General features: G+C 39.9%; 2 protein-coding genes across 2 annotated transcripts in view; one reads left to right on the top strand and one right to left on the bottom strand.

Moving 5' to 3' along the window:
* The first annotated feature begins 44 nt into the window (after nucleotides 1–44).
* On the top strand, nucleotides 45–2519 carry LOC118335652 (60S ribosomal protein L19-like). Its single transcript, XM_035672070.1, has 6 exons — nucleotides 45–105; nucleotides 1367–1473; nucleotides 1574–1696; nucleotides 1817–1937; nucleotides 2054–2164; nucleotides 2326–2519. The coding sequence occupies exons 1-6, from the start codon at nucleotides 101–103 to the stop codon at nucleotides 2450–2452; spliced, it is 594 nt and encodes a 197-aa protein (XP_035527963.1). The 5' UTR covers nucleotides 45–100; the 3' UTR covers nucleotides 2453–2519.
* A 13548-nt stretch (nucleotides 2520–16067) lies between these two features.
* LOC118333737 (SH3 and cysteine-rich domain-containing protein 2-like) overlaps nucleotides 16068–21066 on the bottom strand; it is a 28301-nt gene continuing 23302 nt past the window's right edge. The window contains exons 7-10 of the mRNA XM_035669519.1: nucleotides 20871–20959; nucleotides 19997–20048; nucleotides 18432–18569; nucleotides 16068–18183 (exon numbers count right to left, since the gene is read on the bottom strand). Of these exons, the coding sequence (XP_035525412.1) occupies nucleotides 18085–18183; nucleotides 18432–18569; nucleotides 19997–20048; nucleotides 20871–20959 (378 nt within the window). The 3' untranslated portion in view covers nucleotides 16068–18084. The remainder of the gene's footprint in view (nucleotides 18184–18431; nucleotides 18570–19996; nucleotides 20049–20870; nucleotides 20960–21066) is intronic.

The raw sequence follows: 21066 nt of genomic DNA, 5'->3' as shown, positions 1-21066 counted from the left end.
TTACGATTTCTGCCAACAATTGTGTCACCTATGACGATATCTATAATGGTAGGGACTCGGACGTTCTATTTCCTTCGTTTCTATCAAGCTAGCGGGAGCCATGAGGTGAGCGACACGTTTGATATTTAAATATACCTTTTTACTCTAAGCAAACTATATATAGGGCTGTTGGCTTTGTCATTTAAGGCAAGTAAGGAGACTCGCACTCGGTTCGACTTGGAGTAAAATCGCTTATTCCTACCAGAGTGCACATAGCGTTAGGGCCTATATTGGAGAGCTAACCTGGCTAAGTTCAAGAAGACATGTCACAACATGTCACTGAAACACCACAGGTCCTTGTCCGCTGGCAACAGTACAGTGTTTTAAAGAGTCGGCCAGTGTTTGTGGAACAAGCTGCTCAATAAAGTCAGTCAAATAAACTAACTAAGCTAGTTAACTATATAGTAATTTGGTTAGGTCTCGTATAGCGTATAGTTGGTCCTCACGCTTTCCAAATATGGGGGGTAATAAGGGGCTAATGTTAGTATTGCTTTGTGTCAGGCGTTTTTATTTTGTGCTTTTCCATTTTACGCCTGGTAGTTAAAGGCAAACCCGATGACATTACCAGGGAACTATGTCCTAGTAAAAAATATTGTACACTTCAATAACATTCATCAGTCCGCCCCCTCTTATGGGCAGCTGATCAATTGTTGCTACGTTTTATTAAACCTGTGAACCTGTTAGTTCGTTTATGTTACTGGTTAAAGATGTAGGATTAGAAATGAGAGGAAATAATGGTAATTGAATGCCAGGTGCACTTTCACCGGTGCTGTCACATCGGCATCAGGTGATGGCAAAGGCATAACAATTACTGGTAGTCCAAGAATAAAGTTTTATGGTAGTAGTATACCTTGAATTGGAAAGAATGATAATACTTTTGTCTTTTATATCTTTTTTGATTGATTTTATTTTATTTGTAATCCAGGTTTTGTCAAGCAAATCTTATTTATGTAGTCCAGAATCACAAATCGCAATTGGCCTCAAGGGACTTGGAAAAAAGCCAATTAAATAAGCCACTCTCCAACAACTTTGGCTAGTAGTGATAAAGTAAAAGAAGTATTTAGCTACAACATTAACATACTTTAAGATCAAATAGAAATTTGAATTATACCTACGGTATTCTTTTGCAGTTTCAGTCAATACAATACTACATAGACATCACTGCTGAGAGCGGTGTTTTATACACAGGACTATGAGGTGACACACTGCTACCTGCTTTGATACACATCCCCCCCTTTTTTTAAAAGTATAAGAATCTTAAACGCTACCTAGCACTGTTTGTATCTCACATCCTGCAACACTAATTATGCTCTCGTTGTTTATCCAGCATGCTCAGGCTCCAGAAGCGCTTGGCGTCCAGCGTCCTGCGCTGTGGCAAGAAGAAGGTGTGGCTTGACCCCAACGAGACCAATGAGATTGCCAACGCAAACTCTCGTGAGTAGTTTACTTTTCAAATGAAGGTTCTCTCTCTGTAGATGTGTGCTGTCTCGTCCCCATAGGCCAGCATCAATAATGTGCTGTATTTGTACCACAGGCCAGCAGATCCGTAAACTGGTGAAGGATGGGCTGATCATCAGAAAACCTGTGACTGTTCATTCCCGCGCTCGCTGCCGCAAGAACACTTTGGCACGCCGCAAGGGACGTCACATGGGTTATGGTGGGTAATTGATTTACAAGTAATGTCTCTTTCCTTTTCCGTATTTCCTTTCACAGATTTTACGCAGCAGTTTTATTTTTGTTTATAATAACTATAATTTACCATTTTTCTCCTGCCCAGGTAAGAGAAAGGGTACAGCCAATGCTCGTATGCCAGAGAAGTTGTCATGGATGCGGCGCATGAGAATCCTACGTCGTCTTCTTCGTCGCTACAGGGAGTCGAAGAAAATTGACAGGCACATGTGAGTGTGAATGTCAGCGTTCTTTGCTGGTGAAAAATCCAGTGTCGTTTTAATTCCAGTTTCAGGAAGAGGCATTTTGCTTTGAGGCGCTCTGAGGTGTTTTCTGTTTCCTCCAGGTACCACAGTCTCTATCTGAGGGCCAAGGGTAATGTCTTCAAAAACAAACGCATCCTGATGGAGCACATCCACAAACTTAAGGCAGATAAGGCCCGCAAGAAGCTTCTGGCGTAAGTTACTCTTTCTTTATTGTCCTGCCGTAACTTAATAAGCTATATTATTAGTTGGTCTTTCTGGCAGCGTCCATATATATATTGACATTTTTTCCATTAGTTCTCTGTGGTATGTCGAATTAATTTTCTTCTGTCTCCACCTCTCTTTACCCACCCAGTGACCAGGCTGAAGCTCGCCGCTCAAAGACAAAGGAGGCCCGCAAACGCAGAGAAGAGCGTCTCCTGGCAAAGAAAGAAGAGATCATCAAGAACTTGTCAAAGGAGGAGGAATCTGCAAAAAAATGAATCTAAACTAAAAATCTTTCTTCTTAAACTCCCCTTTTTCTTGTTAATAAATTTGGATAAAAGAGACTGTCAGTGTTTGGTGATTATTATTGTCTGCCTGAGGCTAAGAAAAGTCTTTTTATGCTGCATTTTGGGTTAGTGTTCTCAGCAGTCCAACAGGCGGCAGCAAAGCACCAGTATCAGGTCTACTATAACATCATGTCTACATTCATTTTAGTCATGCAAATGTTTTAAACACTAGATATGTATTGATTTATTTTAATATTTGATTACCTAAGCTATTTTGCTCATCCCAGAGGCTTCATCAGTTTCACCAACAGTATTCAGTCACATCTTAGTAATATAACTACACCAGCAGACTGCTGTTAGACTCAAATATGGACAGTTTTTGGACCACAAAAAACAAACAAACAGAGGCTGGTACATAATATCTCATACACAGTATGCACCATATTAATCTCACATTGAACATAATTACATTCCTAAATGATTTGATTCTGACTACTGACCCTGTTACAGCCCGAGGAAAACCTTATCTGGTGTTTACTGGTTACTTTATATTACTCTATATTAAGCCTGTGTGTGTTACTCGGCATAAATAGCAACAGTTTGGCCACTCTTGAAATGCATATTTTATGAAGCACTTTCAAAAACATCCATATATTTAATGGTTACTCCCTTGCTGAGTGGAGGAGTTTTGAAGTTTATAGAACACAGTTTATTTATACTCAATTGTATTTTGGACCTGCACTTTCTACCTATCAAACTCTATTTGAATTCAACATACACCCTTCAAAGACAGGAACAAGCCAAGTTCAGACCCTGTAAATGCTGCTAGTGGGGCCCTGGGTGTGTCTACTCTGCCAATAAGGAAGGGTGGTGTTAGCAGTAGACAGAAACTCCTCACCATGCTGCCATATTTGTCAGTGTATTTGCACCCGCTCTTGGCCTTTTACTTCAACAGATGATAACATAGCATTTTGCAGCATCTGGCTGTCACTGTCTTAGCATTCATGGAAGGAATTTCCAAAATGTTCCCTTCAAATGCCTCAGCACTCATTCTAGGTCTTCCTCTTCCTTTGTGTGTGTTTGGTTGTGTGCTTGTTGGTCTTTATGTGTGTGTCAGTGATGCATTTTATCCATGACTTATCAATTTATCCACTTAACTGTGTGAGCAATCATTTGGTATCAGTCACTTTGAATTCAGCTTGAGCTGATTGAAGTTGACATTGAGGCAAAACCTCAGAGAAAAGTGAAGAACACAACAAATTTAAGAGTTTTCAGTAGATAATTGTCCCATGCTGACATACAGATGAACCCAAACAATTATGACTGCCCAAGGTTTATTAATAAATAATTTAGCTATTAATAAATGATTTTCCTCATAAATAATTTTCTCTGCCTCACTCTTCCTGAAGGCAAGTAACAAAGCGACAGCGACGACTGTATCGCACCTTCATAAGAAACATTGGCCGCGCTCCAGCTTACAACCACTGTCAGCCACATTAAACCTGTGCTGCTGACGCTCCAGTCATCCAGTTGTTTTCGCTTCTTGCTCGGGCCTTGAAGGATTCCTTCTGTTATGCTCCCTGGAGAAGGTGTGACTGAAGTGTTTGCAAATGCAGCCGTCTCTAACCAGGACAGGCAGGCTGCTGTTTGTGGATGTGAGAAAGAGAATTAGGGGGATTCTCTTCAGGTCCATGCAAATCAGATTATATTCAGCAATTCAAATCATACGTGAATGGTACTGCTGTTTTAATGACTTGTATTTAAATGACATACATATACTAATACCAGGAATCCAGGATGACTTTTTTAGAACTCCTTAAATTTCTACAATTTGCTCTGGAGAGTTCACTTCTTGTTCACTGCCAGATGTTTCAAATCTGGGTTGTAGTAGCTTCTGTTTGTGGATCAGGTCCCATCATGCATAAACAATAGAACAACCCAGAGCTTTAGAGGCTGGCAGTGAAGAACCCTCATTTAAAAATTTGGATTTCAAAGGCCTTGAGGAGCTGGGGTAAAGGCTTACGCAGCATAATGCATCTGCTTACCTTGACATCCTGATTTAATTTTGATGATCCGTAGCTTGACATACTTTTACTAAAATGTGACTTAAATGTAATGATTACTAAATGGATCTGTGATATATTAAGACAAAATAATCTATATACAAAATATGAGCTCTACAGAGAGATGTCATAGGGTCTACTGAAGGAGAAAACAGGCTTTGTGCAGCAAAGCCATTTTGTAGCTCAGTTAATGTATTTCTTCATTACCAAGAGGCACTCCTATTTCCTGAAGCGTGAGCCTTAATGGGATTAGATAAGGAGAGGAATATGAGATGAAACGGAGCAGCGCGCTTTATTACAGTTGGCCTTCAACCCAGGCAACACAAATGGAGCACACTCAAGAGTTCAGGGGATCTTTTGATAACAATTGAGATGAGGAGATGAAAGTAATTGAAGGAAGATTATTTTTAAATATGAAAACATATCTAACAACATTATCTAACATCTAAAAGTATTACCCTGCACTTTCCAGTCTGATGACCCATTTTACACTGAGTGTTGGGCTGTATCTCATCTTTGGTTATTACCTTTGAGTCTAACATGTGCAAAATGTCATTGTGAGACCTGTTTGGATTCAGAGGATGGATTGATAAACGTCAAAAGGAATGTGCACGGGATCCAGCTGTAATCATCACCTGACAACACAAACACCTGCCTATAGAGTGACATTATTAACCTCGTCCTGCTCTGCCAGGCGTTCATTACATTTTTATTATTCATTACAACACAATCGCTTATTTTTTATATGTATGTGTAGATATAATACCATCAGAGAGCATGGGGAGGTTTCAGGAGGTTTAATTCTCTCATATTTGTCTCTTTCAAAGGATTGAGCGCTCAGTGATACGGATCACAGATCTATCAGTGCTGTCAGATCTTTAGTCCAGATAAACGCCTCAGCACTGTCTTCTTAAACCCAGGTCTTGTGCTTTTACACTGCTTCATACTTATATATACTACCTGTCATCTGCTGCCCTTGAAACCCTGTCATTGCCTTTATGTTCTCTTGTACCATTTATACTGACACTAAGACCATTCAGTAAGCAGTTGTACAGTAAATTATTTTATTGTGAAATTGTCAACTACATAATTGCTATATATTTATTTATTTATTGCCTTCCACTTTAAAAAACAGAAATATGCCAATATTGTATATTGTGTACAAAAGCAATTATGTCAGTTTTATGTTTTCATTACCTCAACACTCAGTGCCACTCTAACCTTTGCCACAAACACTGCAAGTACTCTGATTAGAAAATGGATTGCTAATGTAAGAAACTTAAAGTTGCAGATTGCAACTAACTGAGTTCCTATTTGACAAACCAGGAATGAGAACTGCCTGTGACGTGTACAGAAGGAACTATGGTGGTTGCAAAAGGTCCTATCTATAGCCAGTGTTTGGTTTGTCCGTTCAGGGCTACTGTAGAAATATGGAAGTTCCCGTGGAAGTGGACCCGCTCCCTCCCTGGATAAAAACATCTCATTCTCAGGTAATGAAAACACAACGATTCTTATTTTCAGGTGATTATACACTGATGAAAACATATCTATAACATAAATATTATATTTAGTTTTTGCTAATAGATACTCCATCCTCTAAATGTTACACACTGAACCGTTAATGGAACTATTTTCCCACAATGAAGCTTTGGGGTTTTTTGTCTAAAGATGTGGAGGCTTGTTTTATTGTACTCGTCTTCCAAACATGAGTGTTATGCTTTTCCTGCTGTCTCAGTCTTGCTGTAGGATGACGTGTTGTTAGGTGTGGTTAGTGGGTGCTCAGGTGTCCATTAGAAGTCAGAATGTATTACATGGTGCAGACTGGACTTTAATCTAATGTAAGACTTGATGTAAACATGAGACAGATATCACGGTAGTAATTACACAGAGCAAGCATGTGCTTTGGAATATCCTTTTCAGTTTTTGCTGTCTTATAGCTTTGTAATGATCACCGGCTAAAATATCAGCTTATTCAAAGCAAACAGTGACATTATAGTCAACAAAGATGCTGCTATAAAACAACTTCTTTTCCAGTTGTCGGAGCTGAAAATGTTGTCAAAATCACCCCAGCACATGTGATTGAATAAAAAATACAATGTCTCAGGTCTTTTCATTAGATTTTTGTTATAATTCTGGGTTATTTGGTTTAATATACAGTGTCATTCTTCAAAGCTGCATATTTGTATGGATGCAAGCTGGCTGTCACAGTCAGAATGGCATGGCTTTGCAATTCAGAATTCCGCCCTCTATCTCTGCTAAGGGGTCACGTTTACCATTTGAATTTCACTCGTAAAAGACTGTTAAAGCACTACAAATAGTTGTCAGCTATGCTTTGGAAAGTACTGCCACAGCTTACATCAAAAGCAAATAGAGCTTAACAGCAAACCAAGCAAAATGGATCAATACAGCTATAGGCAGCGCCAGATACAGCAAAGTAAACTAAATGCTTCATTTAATAATTAATGAGTCAGCTATGCTCATTCATCAATAGCTGATTAAAATGCTAAATAAATCTGTTTTCTGCTGCACGATCAGATGATGATTCATTTTGTCACTTTTTTTGCAAGAAGTGTGTGAAATTTAATTAATATATTCAGTGTTTGGTGTTTCAGACGCAGTTTAAAATATCAACACAACAAGGATGAAAAGAGAAACAAGCCTCTGAGGAGAGATCAGGAGTGAGAGTTGAAGAAAAACCCAGGCTCAGTGGAGCAGAAGGATTAGACATCACACTGTACACCATCAACCCAGGATTACTTTAAATGTGAAATCCATCACAATTTAAAGATTAGAATCAATAATTATATTTGGATTCCTCCACCATGTCAGATACTAGCTGTGAAAACTCACACACTCTTCCCAAACCTAAAATACCTATATTAAAAGTGTGAAAATCATGAGTGAAAGTTATCCTCCCATCTAAACACACATGTTTATCTTAACCGTGTCTGTTGTTGAGCTCCAAAGCCAGATGGATTCCCTCATTAAAGCAAGCAAAACAACCTGATTCAGAGAGGGCCATCTGGATGACATTAGTAATTTCTCGTGTCTAATCGATGGAAGAAACCAATTTTTTGATCATTAGAGAACATGCCGAGTCATGAAAGTGAAAGACCACATTTTAATTACACAAAACAAAGTTTCTTGAAGGTGAGGTGGCAGCAAGGGTAAAAAAATGTCAACAATACAGATGCAATTTTGAGACCTTGGTTGTTTGGAATAGATCAAAAAATAATTTAGGCTGGAGATGATGCATGTGCCCTTTCAGCTATAAATCTTGTCATGTACTGTCAGTGGTTTGGGCATTTTGTAATCGAAGTTTCATTAACGAGGCAGTATTTCACAATCTCTTTATCGTTCTGCTCTCTCTTGTTATTCTTTTTTATTCTCCTTACTGCCCTCCTCTACCTTCTTTGCACTTTCCTTTGTAAAAACATACCAGGCAAGACTTATTAGGCTACCAGCTCATTTCTCTGTCTTGCTGATTCTTCAGTATGTTGAATATTCTGCCTTTTTTCTAATCTTTCTATTTGTCATAACAGAGTTGTTGACTTGGGCGACGAAAAGAAAAAGTAGCTACAGCTATACAGCTATAGCAAGCAAAGTATCTTTAGCAAAACAGAACAGCCCCAATTATCCTCTAATCCCTGCGCCTTGAAGGCAGAAACCCTAAAGTCTGTGACACACTTCGAAGTGAATAGATTCGCTTTGCCTCTTCATACCAGGACAGGACATTTGAAAGGGTCCTTTGTGGGAATATGACTAAATGGAGGGCTTGACTGAATTGAGCCTATCGTAAGGAAAACAATAGACTGTTGGACTGAAGTGTGCCTGAATATATATATTTATATATAGGCAGAGAAAAGAGCTGAGGCGGAGTAGCTGAAGAATTTATATCTTCAGATCCACAAATGTACTGTAGTATGAGCTTCAGGGAGAGAGAGCGCAAAGAAAAACCTGTCCTGTGGATTTCAAATCCTTTTCTTAGAGACTTAATGGATTTTGAAGTTCGCTTTCAAGATTTTAGAGCATGTTGGATTTGGAAACCATTTAAGGGCACAGAGGGCTGAGGTAGTATGGGGAGGTGAGCCATAAAGAGGACCTGTGGCAACACACTCTCTGATCATATATGATCGTATGTCTGAGAAGAAACACACATCTGTCTGGCTGAGGTGAAGATGCTGCAGAAAGAGCAAAGTGCTTCTGTTTAATCCTCAATTGATCTCTGTGTTGTTTGTGTATTTCCCTATAAGCCAAAACACAGTTACCTATTTGGTCAAAACTGAGTTATGACCAAAATGTGACTTTTTGACCCTGTGTTATCATATAAAAATGATTATGCCCAACACAAAACCAACAAAACAGCCAAAGCAAGGCTACATGAAGTTAAAGCCTTACTTATAACCAACTTCTTAACTCGTAAGAACTCCTTGTACTTCAAACATCTATTGTAAGGCTCCAATATGTCAGTAGACTTACTTTAATTTGTTATTCCACATAAATAGGCAGTGCTAAATTCAGGAATTCAAACTACTGCTAAAAGATAGCTGAAGCAAGGCTACATGAAGTTAAAACTAGCTGGTGAAATGACCACAACTAGAGATAGAAATTAATGTACCTACTACTGTTTCCTGTACGTCAAACGTCTATAGTGATAATACCATTACCTACAGTTAGACCTTCAATCATCTCTTTCACATATATTCAGAATTAACCTAAAAGGTAACCAGTATAGCAGTAGCCTAACTGCTATATCAGCTTTTGAGCCTAGAGATTTTTATTGTGATTTGATGTGGTTAAGGTAGATTTGTTTTGGGGGTTTTATTGCATTTAATTGATAGTGAAAGCTGAAGATAGATGGGAAAGGGGGGCAGAGAGAGAGGGGAAGACAGCAAGGACAAGGCCTTGGTACATGGGGCTCCAGCACCAGGCGAGCCATCCTGGTGCCCCGTTAAGGTAGATTTTAATCACGTGTATTAAAGGTGAGGTAGCGATTTTAATACAATACTTCTTTGTTTTCAAATTCAGCAAATATGTCATCATGGTCTGCTAGTTTTTTACTCAGTGTGTGCTGAAAACAATTCCGGCGTTAGTACACAGCCCCGGCTCTGTCAGTGGGAAACAAACAAAGTGGATTTGTGTGTGTACATTCAGCTTACTTTCTAGTTTGCCAAGATATGCTGTTGTTGTGGTGTGTAAGTAGCAGGAGAGTTGTGAGTATCTGTCTGGAGCTGCTGCCAGCTCTGGTAAGCTGTCTCGCAGCAACTTATAGTTTACAACTTATAGAGATAGTTTGCAAACCCACAACATAGCTTATGTTAGTTACGTTACTTGCTGTGTTGTTGTTGACCCAGGTGTTTGCCATGGTATTGGATTTTTTTTAGAATTACCCTAGCATGTATGTAAATGTATTAAATTATAGATTGGGTTATTAGTTAATTAGTTTAAGGATAAGAAAGATAACAGAACCCATTTCTCCCTGCCCTCTTAAGATTGTCCATAGATTTTAGGTCTCAAGGCTTTTATTTTTATCTTAATTTCATTAAATTAAGGTATTACAACTTTGGCTGTCAACTCTCATCTTCACTGTTTTACACTCTCTGCCTTTAGGGCATTGTACATAAAATGTCTTCACAATCATGATTGGCTATATGCTACAGCATACCGTCCTAACAGGGTGGTACAGTATTGTATGCCAGATTTAGTAAATGTGTAACAACAAAACAGTGAGTAACTAGGAAACCAGGACACTTACGTCACAAAAAGAGTGTGTTTACCTTTTAATTAGGGAGCTAGAAACTCTGTCTTTTAGCTTAGTGTAGAGATAAATTACCAGTGGTCTCCCAGTCATTAACAAGCAACCTAACCTTATTTAAACCTCCCTGATCAAAGCAATGGATGAAAACAGGCTGGGAAACTTATATATATTAAAAACACTCTCCTCTCCTGCTAAGAGCCGCGTCTTCGTGACCTTGTTCCTTAATTGTGCTGCTTGACCTTCCTTGATTTTCCTTTTTGCGGCAGAGTCAAGAGGCAAACAACAACATCAAAGCTACATAATGGTAAAGGTTAAAGATGAAGAGGAACTGCATATAAGTGGTTATTACTGATGAAAGGGTGTGTTGGGTGAAGCTTCGGGGACTTTAATCCTGTTGCAGTGTGGAGTGAAAGCACCAAAAGCAGGTGGGAAGGTGGAGTGGATCAGCAAGACTGGAACTTAGTGTTGTGTTTTCGTAAGGTGTCGTGGGCTTAATTCAGAGAAACATCTGTGATCACCAATGAAACAGCCATCTGGCTTCTAGACAGTCACCGTAGTTTATCAGGATGGGTGGGTACAGTAGGGTCAAGTAAAGCAACTTATGTATTGAGATGTAACTTTAATTTCATGACTCAAATGACTGACAGTAGTGGTCTACTGAGAAGCTGAGAAGGGTCGGTTCATGGGCCCATTGATGCTCTGATTTGCGGGGCGAATGCTGTTAGCTTACGTTTTTGTACTTATGTGAGTCAAAGAGGTGCTTGTTGTTTATGATTGCTCAGGAGCAATCAAACCAAAATAACACATATCTAAATAAAGGTGGAAAACAACTTCAAAGATGATGGAGAAGCAATTTCACCAATCACATGATTTAAAGAGTCATTTAGTAACTTAGTGTATTATGTCTTGCAACACAAATGTGACTTTTTGGGACTGGATACAAGCTGTAAAAAAAGTGCCAAATATTGTCGGATTTTTCTGGTAATTGCAATAATGCTGAATATAGTGCAGCAGCCGGCCCATCCTGTTGGCAAAAGAGCTAATTTGGCAACAACACATACACAAATTTCCAATGTCACATGACATTGTGTTATAAATCTATTTCTAATGGAGCCATAAATATATTGTGTTATTTTACCCTGTTATTACCTTGATTTGAGCTGTACTTCCAACTGAAAACCAAGAAGAATCAGGAATTTGCTTTCCGATTGTTCAGTCTGTTCCTATTCAGAGCAACGCCACTCTTTTTCATGTTTTATCTGTAAGACAATGCTTTTTATGACAGAAAGATGATTTTGGAAACTATTCAGATGACAATGGTTTGAGGCTAATCCATCCTCATAAATAAAACTCTCTTGATCTCTTTTTATTATGTGTGAGAATAAACAGTAAATCACCCTGGGCCTCCCCTAAAATACTGACTCTATAGAAGCAAAGAAGCATATGTGATTCCTCAAATCTATCATTCCCAGTGTAGCATGCTTCAAAGACAGCTTTCATGTGTCAACCCCGGGGGCTTATTTTCTCTGTCCTGTTCCACCTCTAAGATCAACTCAGAGAATGTGCGCTTACTTTTCACAATTCAGACTCAAAGCACTGGAGCTCGGTGTGCCATCTTTTACCTCTGGACTCTGCCATGTGGTGCTCATTGCTGTCACTAGGAGTGTGTTTGTGCAAGCAACATCCTGAGAAAGCGGAGGTAGCCTCAGTGGCAGGAGATGAGACCATGCATTAAACATGCCATCTCCGTGTACCTTCTTCATTTTTAATGGTCCAGTTGGCCAGGGGTCTGGAAGAATGTAAACATGACTGGAACCTGAGGATGGGGACAACATAAGACAGGGAGGAGGAACATACACCTCCATTTCTTTCTTTTTTTCAAAATCTAGAATTCAGGTGTGGCAACAGAGAATTATCACCAAACCCTGCAGCTCTCCTCAGGTCTATAGCAGGGCTTCAATTGGACCAATTAAGGTGCCAGTGACCTACTTATGTGCAACTCTAATGACAACATAACCCTAACCCTTATTAGCTTAATTTTTCTGTGTTAAGCTACCTATGTGATTACAGGTTTTACGCAGTCATACTTTTTCCCCTCCTGTATTCTGTCTCTTGTCCGGCTTTGACCCTAACCAACCAAACCAACGAAGGCCAATCAGAGGTAGAGAAGGGCAGATCTTTGTGGAGAGCCAGCAGGGGTAAAAAATAAGTGTTACGCAGGTGTTTAGGGGTGCGTAGCTAGACTCGGCAGGAGGTGGTATTACGCAGTAAGAAGTAAGAGTACTCACATGGACAAAAACCTGTGAGTACTGGACCATTTCAGGACTGTTTCAGAGTGTTTCAGCTGCTCGTTTTGGTTTAACAGGCTGCAACTTCACTGTTTTGGTTCAGTCTCACCGCTCTCATCAGCATTATAGTTTTTGGCCACGTGCAGCTGGCAGCTATTTTTCTAGGTGAACATGGTGGAGCATATTTCCTTTAGGACTTGCTGAAGAGAAAAAACAGAGCAAAAATTAAAGCATATATTGGACTTTTATAGATATTCTTCAGGTGGATACTCCGTATCTGCTGGATGTGTAAATTGGCAACTGGTTGGAAACAAGTTTGCCGTATCAATTTAAAAGATACCAATATGTCAGTGTTGCGTTCATAGCTTGTTTTTGCTGCCCTTGAGTGGACAAAATAATATTAATACAGTTTTTAAATGAAAGCAAAGCTGTTGAATCTGGTTATTTCTACTGAAACAGCACATTTATCTAAACTCTATTTCCGTTCTGATGACTGTAGATTTTAAGATTTGGCTTTCATAGCCTCTGAATTGAAGCAAATGGAGCAACGGCTCATTGCAACATATATCCAATGCACACTTTGCAATACGGTAATTTTAAGGTGTCAGTGCTCTGCCCACCCTTTTGCTTTGATAGACTACTTCTGTGCTTATGGTTTGCAAACACTGCTGCTCCTATATAGAATTTCATGAACCCAATCTCCGAATACTCCACTTGTGGGGCCAATTTTATCCTTAAGGGGAGATAGAGTGAGCTGACTGACAGAAGGAAGCATCCACAAAGTATGATATTACAGTGCATATTCCACAAACTGAAGCAAGATTTTCACATTTCAAACCATGTTTAGATTGGTGGGTAATATTCTCTCACATACACTGAATAAAACAGACCGTAAGAGGAAGTGAGGGATAGGAGATTATTTTTATTTGCGGGTGTTTGATGCAGGAGTCTGTAAGGTGTTTTTTCTTTTTGTCTGCCAAGCACCAGAAAGCTTTATTTTCCACTGACAGAGCTTTCCTCTCCTTCTGCCTGCCTATATAATCAAGTGTGCTATTTTGAGCACGGATTTTCTTCCAGAATTTGCATTTTTTGCTATATTCCTGCTGCCTGTTAACGCCCTGGTGCAGCGATCATCACCCCTACTGTGAGTCTGTATAGCAGCTGCTGCTCAGTTTTAAAAGATGCAAAGAAGTGAGTGTGAACATTATAGGACAGGGGGATGATTGTGTAACAAATCACACATTTAATGAGCCATTTTACTTGGTTTTCTGGAGCGGGTGTGATACGCTAAGGTCTCTGTGATAGTCTCGGTCAGGATTTGTTGCCCCAAACTAAACACTTGAGTGTCTTGTGGTGATGTTGATGGATGTAGCATGAAAGAAGAGTGAAAATGATTTGCTAAGGGAGAGACCATTACTCTTACATTCTCTGCTTACTGCCGTTTGAGTCGCAGAAAGAAAATTTCAGAGACCGATTTCAACTTCCACTGCTCATTGTCATGAAAGGTACAGTAAGTGGAGAGCACCATGCCATCTTGAGCACCAAAGTCAGCAATTTTATAAAATGTACGAGTGGCTTGATGTACTGCCAGTTGCACACATTTCTGTCTCTCTCTCTACGGAGACGAAAATCACATTTGATCCAATTTGATAGCAGAACTGGGTCATGATTTGAGAAATGTTCCTCACACCACAGCAGGGACACACACAACACACACACACACACACACACACACACAGACACACAACACTCTCTTTGCCAGCTTAGTCTGTGGCCTGCCAGAAGCTCCTCCGTTGCCAATTAATTTTATTGGGAGTTAATCATATTATTTATGGTCATTAAGAACAAGAAGTCCTCTCAGGCTCTGCACTGTCAACTCAAATGAAAGATCTCAGTGTATTTCTGTGGCCATGAAGGGAGTGATTTTGAAAGTCATTCCGTAGCTATGAATTTAGGTGTGAAATTACACGCTTAATATGAGGTTAAAGTGCAGAGTGTTGTGCTTTTTATTACTTTATTTAGACAAACATGGGTGGGTGAAAATTAGAGTGTTTTTAGTCACGCTACTGCATGAATGGCAGTGTTGGTTGGTCTGTCTGTCTCTGTCAGTCGGCCCACTAATTTGGTCCAGACTGAAATATCTCAACAACTACTGAATGGACTGCCATAAAATCTGGTTTAACATTTTGTAATTTTGGCAAACCCCCGATTTTTCATCTAGCTCCACAATCAAGTCAAAAGTGAGTCTAAATCCCTGCATGACATTCCCATCAGCCCCAGCTTTGTGTTTTGTGCTAATTGGTAACTTCAGCATGGTAAACTAAGATGCTAAACATGGTAAACATTACACTTGCCAAACATCAGCATTGTAGCATTGTGTGCATGCCTCACAGAACTGCTAACATGGCTGTATACTCCTAAAAATGTGCTCAGTGTTTTATTAACATAATCTAGTTGTTGCATTGGCCGTTGCCAGTTGTCCTGTGAGGGGTAATACCCTTTAAAATGTGGTGGAAAAAATAACTTCAACAAACTGTTTCAACAGTGAAATATGTCACCAAGTCTTCCTGCCAGTTATCACATCAACTCGTGAAAAAGTGACAGCATTACTAATTAATGTCAGGGTCACTGTCTGTCTGACTGACTGGACAGAACATAATTTGACCATATGAGGGACCGTCAGTCTTGACTGGGGTGTGGAAAAAAAACAGTGTTGAAGCAGTGAAGAACACAGATGAAAGAGGCACTCTAGTCTCCCTGTATGTGCCTGAGTGATCTCAGCCATGTATGTTTTATACAGTGGTGGAAAGTCAATGACAACATTTACTCAAGTACTGTACTTAGATGTACAGGGACATACTGTGCTATTTACTCCACATACATTTATATCACCACTGTAGTCACAGATTAAGATTTTACAACACACCATAGATTTATAAAATATGGTGCACTGTTATAAAGTATACTAAGTAGTTAAATTTATGTCCACCTCCATCAACTGTAACATTTAAGAACTGCTTACATGTTATTGCATTTAAAATAGTAATATAAGACTGATAAGGTCCATTATACATAAGAAATACTTTTACTGATACTTCTGAATCTTTACTTTACAATACTTTGTAATGCAGGACTATGAGGTAAAAAACACAGTTTAAGAATTTAGTTGTCAGTTGAACATTGCAGCAAGTGCTCTTTTCTTCATCTTTAGAGTTCAACACTGGAATGACTTTTAAGAAGGAAAAATACTTTGGCAAAAATAAATACTAATTAATGCAGACTTACAATAGCAGCACTGAATTAAAGCTGCGATATACTGCCTTTATTGATAATGCCACAAGTTCTTTGCAAACCAAATCTTCATTTCACCCTGCTTTTGCCTTTTTGACAGAGGAACCAAAGCACACAACCGAGGAGCAAAGCAAAATAATTTCTCAAATAAAAGACCACACAATTGGACAGTTCATCTGACTTTATTGAGAGATGTGAGGATCAAAGGGCAGCTAGCCATGCAAAGAACTAGCCTGTTAGTGTGCACTGAGGTGGGAAAGGTATTTCACCTGGGTAATACTGATCCTGAGCCAATCTTGGTTCTAGCCAGTGAACGTAATGTTTAGGATTAGTATGGTGCAGACTGATTCAAGATGGATGCTCTGTAAAAGCTGCAGTACTCCCAAAGCTGGAGTCCAAATTCAAATCTTTGCAAAAGCACAGGTATACACTGACACGTGTGTGTTTGTGGCTACGCTGGAAATAAGCGGAGTACAAAATAAAGTGAGTGACTAGAACTGTTGTGCATAGTATTTGAAAAGATTTGTGCTGACAGGGCTAGATGTTAATTGAGCAAAATGATGCATACATTGGTAATTGGGACAATAAACCATAATCTCCTGTAATTTATTACTGTGAAGTTAATGCCCTTTGTTGGCTCCTGGATAGCTGCAAACCTCTTGGTCAGGGTGCTATTCAGAACCAATATATACAGTATCTTTATAAGGCTATTTACAAATACTGTCATATTTTTATTTACAGTTATTGCCACAACAAAGGCAGTTTGTCACTGCCTTATGGTTTATAATGACAGAGCAATAAATCAAATGGTGTGTGGTGATTTTGCCTTTCCCTCAGAGTTACTCAAAATGAATCATGTGTGCTGGGAGAAACATTAGCCAGTCATCAAATCTTTGACAGCTTAAGTTTGGAACATGACCCTCTGAGAGACTGAAAGTTTGACAGCCTTCACCACTGTTTTTGACAAACAACGCTGAGTTTGGTTTTTTTATCCATCATCCTGAATTACAGTATTTCTTTGCTCTACTCCTTCATGCAAGAAAAAGAAAACACATTAGAAAGTCAAAGACAGCGCACCATCCTCATGTCATAGTACACAACCAGATGTGACAGCGAATATTACAGGACATTACATACAGATAAACACTGCTGAGAATATAATGACAGGAAGCAGATTCCAGTGGTGGATTTTAGAGTGGAACAGAGTGGACTATAAAAATCTTTGTGTGTTAGTGTGTGTAAAGAGTGATTGAAGGGCATACTGAGAAAGAAGCTCCCCAAGGTGCATGGAAAGCATTTGTCACATCAGAACTGTGAAGAGCACAAATGTACAGTAATCTAATCACTGGAGAGCAGTCTGAAATACAGAAACCCCACTATGATTGTGTACGTGTGTGTATGTGTGTGTGTGTGTTTGTCTGTGTGTGTTATTGTGACTTTCATTTGACCAAGATGTAGCAGAGAGAGACTTTGTTTTTGTTGTTGTCTTTACATACACACAATGTAATACCTGAATCATTTTGTGACACATATGCACATCATGAATCCATATTACAACAGTGGACGTGTGTACATTGTGAGGTGCATGTTTGCACATATAAAACCAGATCGTCACCCTTATCTGAATCTATTAAACCTAATCTGTCCAGGGTTTTGAACAACCAACCAAAAAGTGTTTGCACAAGCCACTACGATAAACAGCTACAATCTGTCACAATCTCTTATGTCTTGTTTTTCTCTAACACACAAACAATGAAATGAAGACAGTTTGCTCACAAAGTCCCTTAGGCTTGGACACGCCTTGACATCATAGTAAGGTAGTCCTCTCCTATTTTTCGCAGACAGGTGGCCAATGGAAATGGCTAGTGAGGTAGCCAGACTTCCTGCACACTATCCTCTTCAACACGGTGCTACATTTCTGTTGTGAGTGTGTATAAAACCACACAAAGTAAAGTTGTGCTACAGGAAAAAGTAGCTTTAAAGAACTCTGAAGGAGCCCCCTCCCCGTCCCCTCCTTTAAGTCTTAACCTCTTAAAATCGTCTGCAGGTAAAAGCAAAGTTGTGGGTCGTCCACGTCAAGCTGCTAAATCACTGCCACTTTTCGGGAGGGGGTGGAGGTGGGTGGTTGGCGGTCAGTGAGGTGTTGGGTAAACACTCCTGAGTATTCCTCCATCGTAGTGAACTTCTTTGTCAAACTGAGGGTCAAAGAGAAGAGCGCCGCCATCATATTTCTAGCAGACACGTCACAGGGACCAAGCCTCTCTTCTTCCCGCTGCTCAGCCGGAGGAAACCGTCAATCTCCTCGTTCTTCCCCACACAGATCTGCACAGGGAGGGTGAAGGGAGGGAGGGAGGGAGGAGAGCGTTATGGAGCAGGAGGAGGAGCGAATGACATTCACTAATATGAGGGAGTTTGTGGACTGAGGGGAGGAAAAAAAGTGAGCTGCACTGGAAGCCACAGCATGCTGTCCTCTGTAATCTCAGCACTTTTTTGCATGAATTTACATACATTTGTTCAGTGTGTGTGCGCGCGCAAGAGAAAGATTGTGTGTATTTTATGTGCGTGTTCACCTGGCCCTCTTTTACAGTCATCTGGCCTTTGTCTCGGTTGCCATGGAAACCAGCGGTGACCTTCCACACACGCTCACCAGGGCGAACCCGCTGCACAAAGTTGGCCGGGAACAATCCCACCATGTCTCTGCTTTTCCCCTGGTAAACACACCGAAACATGGACACACACGTGGACACAAACAGTCTGTTAGTCATTGACAGATAGAAATAAATATTTCCTGTCTTGTTTTGAGGACTAGAATAAGTGCTTGTTGTACAAGAACCTATGATGCTGACTTCTCTTGATTTTAGTTCAATTCCTCCTCTACACAAAAAGCCACAATTTGCTGCCTTGTTGACAAAAAGGAAGTACGTCAATCATTTGCTGGCTTACGTTTCAACGCAAACAGCAGCTCCCACTACAGTCCTCGACAGTCCTTGGCTGAGTATACACAATTAGATTCTTTGTGTTTTCATTTGTGTTTACTTGACCAGTTGCCTAAATGTGCATCATATTTATATCACATTTATAAACACACTGGAATTTGAATAAACCATCACAATTAGCAGAAAATTGAAATAAAAGAGATGTTTTTGTTCCCTAATTAACAACATCAGTATAGACCAAAAGCATCTGTATTTGTGGAGCCTTAATCCCCCACTTTTCTCTTTAGAGACTGACACACACACACACACACACACACACACACACACAAACACAGGCGTTTAGCCATTTTTACACTTAAGCATGTTTACACAAAAATGACGGGATAGGGGGTTAATTGTCTGTGGAATGTGGTTTGCATGGGTGGAAATTACTCTTATTATAAGTAAGTGTTTGGTATAATTGTACCATTTTACATCTATTTACATGTATTTTGATGTAAATATTGTACCACATTTAAATCACATACATTACAAAGTACAGATTCCGTTGCCTCACTATAAACATTCCTGTATGAACTGGACAGTTGGAGAAGAGGAACGATTTTTGTTCCTTTCCTGTAATCCGACTGGAAATCAGTCTTTTCAGCTTGAAGCAAAGACAATCTCTAGGTAACTGAATGAACCACTTATAGCTTGTTGACTTCTGTGGCTATTTATACCAGTAATATAAGTTACATAAATATGGTTACTCTGCTGCAATTTTATTGTGGATAACCGAGCACTTTTCCCTGGTGTTTTGTTTACGTAAAGACCTGCCTGTCCTTCGGCAGGTGAAGGTTAAGATCTTCAGCTGCCTCATTAAACACCGACTGCAATCTGTCTTCTTCCTCCTTTCCTCTTCATGCTAACTAGCTTTGCTAACACCCACACCTGCTGTCCTTCAGGCACATCCTCCAGCTCTTTAATCTTACCGTCTCCGAACAGCTCTGCTTTGAATGGAGGAACTACTAATTCTACGACTGTCTAACTGCAGTTGTGTGCGTTACTGTTTTATCTATTCAAAGGCAATCCTGATATCTGTGGTGATAATCTTTTTTCCCCATCTACGCACTGGCTTAGAAAGAGATAAATGTAATCATTCTGAATGGTCAAACAGGACTTCAGGGCATTTGAATAGGAAGTTATTTTTAATAGCCCACCTTCCACCAGTCCTCATTGGAGTCATCTGTGACTTGAACTCTGTCACCAGGCCTGGAGGGAAAAGAGACAGACAAACAAAGCGCTCGATAGGAAGACTCGTGAATTTTTAAAAGCATTTACAAAGCATTTTACATTTAAAAATGACATCATCTAAAAATGTGCAGCACAATAGCTGGACATTTGTGGAAATGCGTTACGCTTATTCACTTTCTTGCCGACTTGGATGTCTGTATGCTAAATAGGAAACTACAGCCAGCATCCAGCTAGCTTAACATAAAGACTGGAAGCAATGGGGGAAATGGCTAGCATTGCATGTAAAAACGACAAGTTGTGTCTTGCAAGAAGTGCACAAAAAGACTGTTTTTTTTTACACTTGGGTTCCACATATAAGTTAAAAGATTACATTAGTAGAGTATCACTGCATGGTTCGCGTCCCTAAATGCCTGTTTTCTATCGTGTTTAATGTATAGTACAGTTAATGTCACCATGAAATTAGTTGTTTCTCCGAAGGACTGCTCTATCCATGTGAAGAAACGCCTCGTGTGCTGTCTTCTTGCACAGACGCATCCACCAGATTAGTGGTGGGTGTCATACCACACTCAGCAGTTTCCTGCACCTACTAACATACAAAGACTCTTTCTTTCTTTTTTTATTATGTCACACACTCAACGCAGCTGTTTGTCCTTCCCAGCCTCCCAGCACGCTCCCCTCCCTCCGATCCTGAACCCTGCAGCCCCCTGCGATCGTCCCGCTGAGGAGGCAGATGGCGTGTGAATGTTATCAAATTCTGGCCAGGTACACTCCTCATTCATCTGATTACTCTCGTATACACACACACACAGACAGTACATTATACAAAAAAATTGGACTGACTGTAGCTCCAAGTCGTTCTTCTCCTGAGGCAGGAACTTGTAGAGAGCCACATAGGTGTGGATGGAGTGAACTTCAATGCGCTTGGGCACCTGAACACGGGGAGGCACAGGGATGGGAGGTAGTGGGACAGAAAAACACATTTGAGGAGGAAAACAACCAGGGGTGACAGTCTGCACAGGGGGATTAAAAAGAGGTG

Source organism: Morone saxatilis, unplaced genomic scaffold (assembly GCF_004916995.1).
Source record: "Morone saxatilis isolate NCDOM2014 unplaced genomic scaffold, NCSU_SB_2.0 Contig1, whole genome shotgun sequence".
NCBI lineage: Eukaryota > Metazoa > Chordata > Actinopteri > Moronidae > Morone > Morone saxatilis.
This window is presented reverse-complemented; position numbering and strand designations above follow the sequence as displayed.